Source organism: Motacilla alba, chromosome 3 (assembly GCF_015832195.1).
Source record: "Motacilla alba alba isolate MOTALB_02 chromosome 3, Motacilla_alba_V1.0_pri, whole genome shotgun sequence".
In the NCBI taxonomy this organism is placed as follows: Eukaryota; Metazoa; Chordata; class Aves; order Passeriformes; family Motacillidae; genus Motacilla; species Motacilla alba.
This window is the reverse complement of record NC_052018.1, coordinates 89,622,405-89,629,578: the sequence shown is the minus strand read 5'-3', so window position 1 is coordinate 89,629,578 and position 7,174 is coordinate 89,622,405. Positions and strand designations below refer to the sequence as shown.

Below are 7,174 nucleotides of genomic sequence, written 5' to 3'. Positions count from 1 at the left end.
AGCATCCCTTTCGACGCTTCCTGCCTCCGAGACGAGCTGCTAGATTTATCTTTATTCTGTCGTAGATGTTTTCTGCTGCCTGTTGCGAGCAAGCTGCGTCCTGCGGACGCTCGGCGGAGAGCTCCGAGAGGCACCGTGCCCGGGGCGGGCTGGGGGCGCCGGAGCCTCCCGTGGGACCGCGCTCCGGAGGCGAACAAAGGGGCACCCAAACCCATTACCAACAGGTGCTGCACAAGAAACAAACTTTTTCTGGGATACTACTCAGAGTTGTCAAAGGGGAGAGAGCCCTCGGCCGCTCCGGGGAAGAGGCAAACACCAAAAAAAACCCCAGGTCCGGAGAGGGTCGGAGAGGAGAGGGACAAAGCGGCCGGAGCCCGCAAAACGTGGCGTACTTGGGGCACGGCGGGGAGCGTGGCTGCGCACCCGCACCTCCCCCGGCACCGCCCGGCCGGGCCGCCCCACCCCACCTGCGGCCGGGCCCTGCCCGCGACCCGCCCCGGGGCCGGTGCGCGGGGGGAGCGCCGGGGGCGCCCGTTTAACCCCTTCCCCGCCGGCGGCTCCGGAAGCGGCGGCGGCGGCCCCGTGGGGCGCTGTGTCCTGCGCCCGGGCGGGGAGGGGTGGCGGCGCGGGGTGGGGGCGAGCGCGGCGCGGGGGGGCGGCGGCGGGAGCCGCTCCCTCCTTGCCCAGCCCGGCCCGGCAGAGGCGGCAGGAGGAGGAGGAGGAGGAGGGCGGCGCAGAGCGCAGACATGGCGGCCAACATGTACCGAGTGGGAGGTATGTGGGGACGCGGCGGCGCCCGCACGGAGCCCCCCGCGCACGGCCGGGGGCCCCCGCCGGGCCGCGGGCCGTGCGCGCCGCGCCGGGGCGAAGAGCGGCGCCCGGGCGCCTCGGGCTGGCGCGGTCCCGAGCGGGGCGGCCGGGCCCGGGCGGGCGGCGAGAGGAGGCAGCCGGTCCGGCAAAGGGTCGCCGGGCCCTCCGCGGGGCGGAGGACGCAGGTTCCTCCCCCGCCAGCCCCATGCGCCGGGTGGGAGCCCGGCCCCCGCCGCCGAGGAGAAGGGCAGCGCCGCCCTCCGCGGGGAAGAGGGGAGCGGCGCCGCCGGCTTCCAGCCCCCGCTCCGCGGCGCGGGCCGGGCACGGCCGCCCTTTGCGCCTCGCCTCCTTCCCCGGAGAGCGGCGGAGGGGCCGGTCGCCGGGCCCCGCGGGGCGAGCGAGGGGCCGCCTGCCCGGCCGTGCGTCCTGGGCCGGGCCGGCCCCGCCGCGGCCTGGCGGGCCCTGCCGGCGCGGAGCGGTGCGGGGCGGCGCGCACGGGCAGCCCGAGCCCACCCCGGGGGGCGCTTCCCTCCGTGCCGCTCCCCTGCCCCCCGCCCTCCCTCGCTCGCACGGCGGAGTTTCTCCGCGCCTTCCTTGGTCTGCCGGGGATAAATAATTAATCCGGCTGTGTAACCGGGGGATTTCTGTCAGCTTCCCTTGCTTGCCGCCGTGACCCCTGAGGAGCGCCCTGATACGTGACTGCTTGGCGAAGGGCAGGGGGGGGAGAGCGCATTTAGGCGGTGAAAAACACGGCAAACGTTTGTCTTCCCACCCCGAGCCTGTCGAAAATGACACGGATAACTTTGGCTCGCTCACGGAGGCAAGGAACGTGGCAGTGTGCCCAGTGCTGTGGCTCAGGTGCACCGCTCAAGTTAGGTGTGCAGTACTGGGTGCTCAAAAATCGCTCCATCCTCCTGCTCTCTCTACAGCCAGAGCTGAGAGGGAGGATGCGTGGAAATGAGGAGTGATCATAGTTTGAATCGCTTTCTGCTAATGTTTTGAGCTGTGCTGACAGAGCCACAAATCTTCCATCTGCATGGTCTCTCATTAGGGCATTTAGATTGTAGCCCCATCAGCCTTTACTCATGAAAGTAATCCTTCTCTGAGCAGGTAGCGGGTAGGGTTTACCTCTCAGGTCGCCCATTCTCTTTTTTTTCGTTGTAATCTTAATGAGCAATCGTGAACACTTTCCAAAGATTATATTCTTGCATTAGAACTACCTGGAGTTAATTTTCATTGTGTTGTAGTGTGAAAGTGTTGCAGAAGACCTTCATACATTGTTATAGTTTCTCCTCGGATCTTTAAAAATAAATTTGCAAGGTGCATGGTGCAGAAGTCCAACATCAAATTTGAAGTATGGTTGACATTTGATGGGTACTTTTTCATTGGACAAAAACAAGTTTTCAGAAAACTATTGAAGGAAATGTGCTGCTTGTCAATTCTTTGTATGTTTCATGGGAGCAGCTTTCAGGATATAAGTAAATTTCCATACACTCTGTGAAAATATTTTTATATTAATGATACTGAAAGAGACTTCGTCCTGCAAGATCCTTGCTAATTTCATGATAATTCCTGCTTAATATAGTTTGCATCTTACTGGACAGAGATAACAACAAGAGCAAGTATCATAAAACATACATTACTCGTTGGAACAACTGTGCTGCCACAGCACCTGATAATAAATATGATGTGTCATCTCTTACAGAAATGTTAATCTCCATAATATAGAAACTCACTAAAGTGCTCAGTTCTTAAATCTTCCCTAATTGGTTGTGAGAAGTTGCTGCTTCCCTGTCAAGATTTATGAAGTGTGTGGATTACTAGATTACAGTCTGAGCTTCAACACAAACTATTTAACTTTTTTCCAGCATGGTTGTTAGAGCAGGTGTAGAGCAGTTAAAACCAGAATTTAGGAACAAATTGTGTTAAATCTCAGTCTAAAAATACATCACTGCCCCAACATTTATGAAGAAATCTCAGCCCTTTGAAAACTTCTAGGTTTAGAAGAAAATTTTTTCAGTAATAATGATAGGTCTTTACTTGTGGTGTTTCAGTGACTTTTCCTTTTTTCCTTGCAGATTATGTTTATTTTGAAAATTCTTCCAGCAATCCATATCTCATTAGGAGAATTGAAGAACTTAACAAGGTACAAATATCTAAGATTCTTTCTTAACCTTTGGCAACAGTCAGTGTGCTTGTTAAAACCTGAGAATTATTTCTGTCCCTTAAGATTTCTACTGTAGTAGGGATAGTAGTAGGGCTGCAAAAATTTTCTAACGAGTTCTATAACTTCTTGGAGGAATGAATGAATTTAATTCTCTGGCTGACGATGACACTGTGAATCCATCTGGAATGACAGCCATCATGTAATGTGTCTGCTTTTAGATAGACATCTGAAGAGCTGGAAGGTACCAGCGAGACTTTGCAGTGATCAAATGACAGAATATGTGACTTCTGTGGCTGTTTATTGCTCTGCCTATTGGCAGCTGTGAATGAAGAATGGGCTTTTGAAGAAAGTACAGACTGTGTTCTCTATCTTTATCCTGAGTGTATTTTTCTAAAAAATGAAGGCTCTATTGACTGTCATTTTGGGGAAGGCATGATTATTTTTCTTCACTCTGACACTACTAAGAATAATGTAGAATTTCTATGGTTTTTATTATTTTAAATTTTTTTTCACTTTTCCCTCAAGCAGTATTAAAACTTACTGATGCGCTGCATCAAAAGTTAATTGTTAAAATGCCCATCATCATGTAAGTAATGATTAAGGTATTTTTTCCCCAGTGGTTAGAAAGTAAATTAAAAAATTGGTGACCTGCGAGTGGTTTTCTTCTTATTAATGAAACACAGCACCATGCCATAGCAGACATCAACCACATTAACTGTTAGTGGTGTCCAACACAACATCCACTGAACTTGTGCATGGCAAATGATTTTTGACTTTTATTGGAGAAGAAAGTTTTTTTATTCACAGTAGTTGACGTGATTCCAATCATGTATTGAATGTAATGTTTATTATCTTTAAACTGCATTGCTATAATTTAATCTTGCTCATGCAGGGTAAAACAGGATCATGTATTGTTTTTTTTTTTTTAAAGAGAGGTTGGAGGTTGTAGTCCAGACATCTCAAATGTGAATGGTTTGCTTTCATGTTTTAAAGGTATTGAGCAAATGTGGAGATGTTATGTAAATATGTAATTAAATGCTTTGATTATTGTTCTACCAGGGACAATCTTTTTTCTTTTTTTGTAAGAAACTTTATCAAAACATTATACTTTTTAGTATTAAATAAGTAACTCAAGGTAAAAAAGTACTTTTGTACCCTTCAAGGAGGTGCATACAGTTCTTCAAATATTAGTAAGTTCTTTGTAGAAGATCGTGGTCCTCATAATGCGTCATGAAAACAACATTGAACTAAATAGATCTTTTATATTAGGAGCTCTTGTGACTTTTTCAAATAAACCTTTCAAAAATCTTCCCAAAATACTTTTTCAATAAATGTTATATTAAATGAGATTCTGACAAAATGCTGGAGTACTTTGAAATATACATTTCTGTCTAAAGCTGGATTATAAAGAAACATTCACAAGATTATAACGTTTCTGAAGGATTCTTACGTTAGCATGATACTGGCATTGTACCTCTGAACAAAATACAAATTCTGAGGACTCAGTAATTGTAGTTAATCCTCTTGTCTGGTCTGAAATTGGTACTGGCCCCTCTCAAGAAGATTTTATTTACTGGAGTAATTCTGTTGATTTCAGCTTGACTGGTCAAGGGAGCACTCCAAGCAGAGAGTGTTTAATTTGTATTACTCAGCTGAGGAGGGATACATCCTGACTTGATTTTCTCTCTCTTTTGTAGACTGCCAATGGGAACGTGGAAGCAAAAGTGGTGTGTTTTTACAGGCGAAGAGATATTTCTAACAGCCTTATAATGCTTGCAGATAAGCATGCTAGTAAGTAGATGGTATAGGGCATTTTTCCCTACTAACACAGCCCGCTCAATTTTTGCAACTGCTTAAAATTGTGGGGTTTTTTGGCATGTGAAATACATATTTATGTTAAGCATTTATTAATATCCAGTTAGTTGCTTAGTATTGTCTGATACTCTCCTGCTCCTGTTAGTTCCTTCTGGGAATTAAGTTAAGCTGTATCCATGTGATTGAGACTGTGCATCTGGAAAAAAAAAAAAGAATGTATCTTTTCATCTGGAAGATGCAGCTGCATTTCTTTTTTTTTTTATGTCAAAAGTAATTCTTGGTTGTAAGTCAATTTAAGCTTAAGAGCACTTGTGATTATTTGATGTGACTTTTTTGAGTTAGACATAAACATGTATTGCTTAATGTAAAGAATGAAATGTATCATTGGGGACTGAAAATCACTGGAGATTGTAAGAGAGCTGTTATGTGCATTTATGCTAAATGTAGCTATTAGTCAAAAATAGGGGGGTTGGGTTTTTTCCATTTTTTTCTTTTTTTTTTTCAGAAAAATAACAAGTGGTAATAGGTGAAAAAAGCCCCTTCTTTCAACATGAACCTAAACTTTTTTTGGTATCTGCCATTTGGCATACAAGAGAAATATCATAATGTTCCATAACTTTTTGATGAAAAATAAAATTCTGAAGAGAAAAAAATGCAATTCTGAAAATATAATTCAGAACCTAAAAATCTGAGATGGAAACAGTAATTTGCAAAATACTCCAGTTGTTTTTGTAAATAACTGAAATATGAAGTGTGTCAACATCCCGTAAATTTCTTGCCGGATGCAATTAAATACCATTTTGATTGTGTATGATGCTTGAGTTTTCAAAATTATTCTGTGAATAAGTTATGTAGGGGTTATAAATCTCTATTTTATAAGAAAGTTGGCATTATCTAATGTCTTTCAAGAGAATCTCTTGGAAGACATTAGATAATGCCAACTTTTTAATGCAGATATATGATGGTGTAATTAGGTGCTTTAAAAATGCCCTGCAATTTGTTTTATGTCCAAGTCTGGTAATTTTGCTCATCCAGGTGTGGTGAGTAAAGAGAAACAGCTAACCTTTGGCTTTTGTTTTATTCTTATATTGGTCTTAGAGAAGTGGGGGTGATTTGAGTACATAGTGTAAAGTACTAGCTTGGTTTTTATAGGAAGACAATATATCTTGCTTATGTAGTAAGAAAATGATTTAATGTTTTGTTACATAGTTGGGTACTCTCTATAGTTATTTGTGACCTGTTTATGATCATAATCACTAGCTCCTACAATCATTAATCTTTTGAGTTTTTCAAGATGAAATGTATTGAAACATAGAACTTTAGGTGAGCTTCACTAAAATTTCTAGCACTTATTTTTGTTTTTCTTTTCTGATGAAGGGAGCAAGAAAGTAAGAATATGATAACAACTTTACTGGAAATACATTTTTTTAATTTGATTTTTAAAAGATGAAGCTTGTAAATTTTTTTTTAGTTGGCTTATTTTTAAGAAAAGGACATGTTAGTCCTGTGAGTATCATTCAGTCTGTAAAAGTGAGTAATATTTTTTTATTTCCTTTTTGAGTTTTAGATTGCCATTTTGTCAGCACTTTGATAGAAAGGATTTGTTGATGGTCTGTTGCTTTTCTCCTATAGCATACTAGGAGTTTCTTGGTGTCACTAGGAGTGCTGTGGAGTCTTCCATCTTTTTTTCTCTAATGGGATTCTCTTGTGGTTTGTAGTGAGGAAACAGAAATGTGATTTCCAGCTGGTTCAATGAACATCTTTAGAATGCCTGTCTCACCGGTTACGAGCCTTCTAACCCAGTGCTCTTATGAATTATGTTTCTCTGAACATTTTCTCTGGACACAATGTCTCTTCTGACCAATCTGTGGAATCTGTAGTGCCAAGTTCTCTTAGGAGATGTTTGTTACAGTTACAGGGGACAGCACATAGTGAAGGATTGCTCGCCTAGAGCTTCCTATAGCTCATAGAGCAGATGTAGTTAAATGTCAAATCAATTTAAAGTCTTTCATTCTGGAATAACACAATGTTCTGTTTAAAAATATGGTGTGTGTAAACAAAATATTTGTATATTTATGAATTGAATGTTTTAGAAATGTTTTATATAGCTAAACACGTTGACACATCAACACATCTACCTGGTTTGGTATAGAATAAATGTTAAAAGATACAAGTTTCTTAAGGAATGGGAACTCCAGTTCAGCCACTGACTTCTTTTGTGTGCCTGTTTGGAGAAGTCTTTTAAGTGTAAGATCTGCTTGGTCTTTTCCAATGATATTTTGTATCGCTAGTATTTTTTTTCTTTATGATTGAGAGAACTGGTCTGAGTTAGCATTTCTCAAGATTTTGGCAGTTGGTTGGGGGTTTTTTGACTGAGATGTC

General features: G+C 43.6%; 1 protein-coding gene across 5 annotated transcripts in view; it reads left to right on the top strand.

The window, feature by feature from the left end:
- The first annotated feature begins 552 nt into the window (after positions 1 to 552).
- Positions 553 to 7,174, top strand: part of MTA3 (metastasis associated 1 family member 3) — a 138,050-nt gene continuing 131,428 nt past the window's right edge. For 2 of the 5 annotated variants that reach the window (XM_038131061.1, XM_038131062.1), the window contains exons 1-3: positions 949 to 1,686; positions 2,889 to 2,956; positions 4,675 to 4,768. In XM_038131061.1, coding sequence (XP_037986989.1) covers positions 1,599 to 1,686; positions 2,889 to 2,956; positions 4,675 to 4,768 — 250 coding nt within the window. In that variant the 5' untranslated portion in view covers positions 949 to 1,598. Of the gene's footprint in view, positions 775 to 947; positions 1,687 to 2,888; positions 2,957 to 4,674; positions 4,769 to 7,174 lie in introns of those variants that run through there. The other 3 variants (XM_038131060.1, XM_038131059.1, XM_038131058.1) reach the window with 3 other exon arrangements.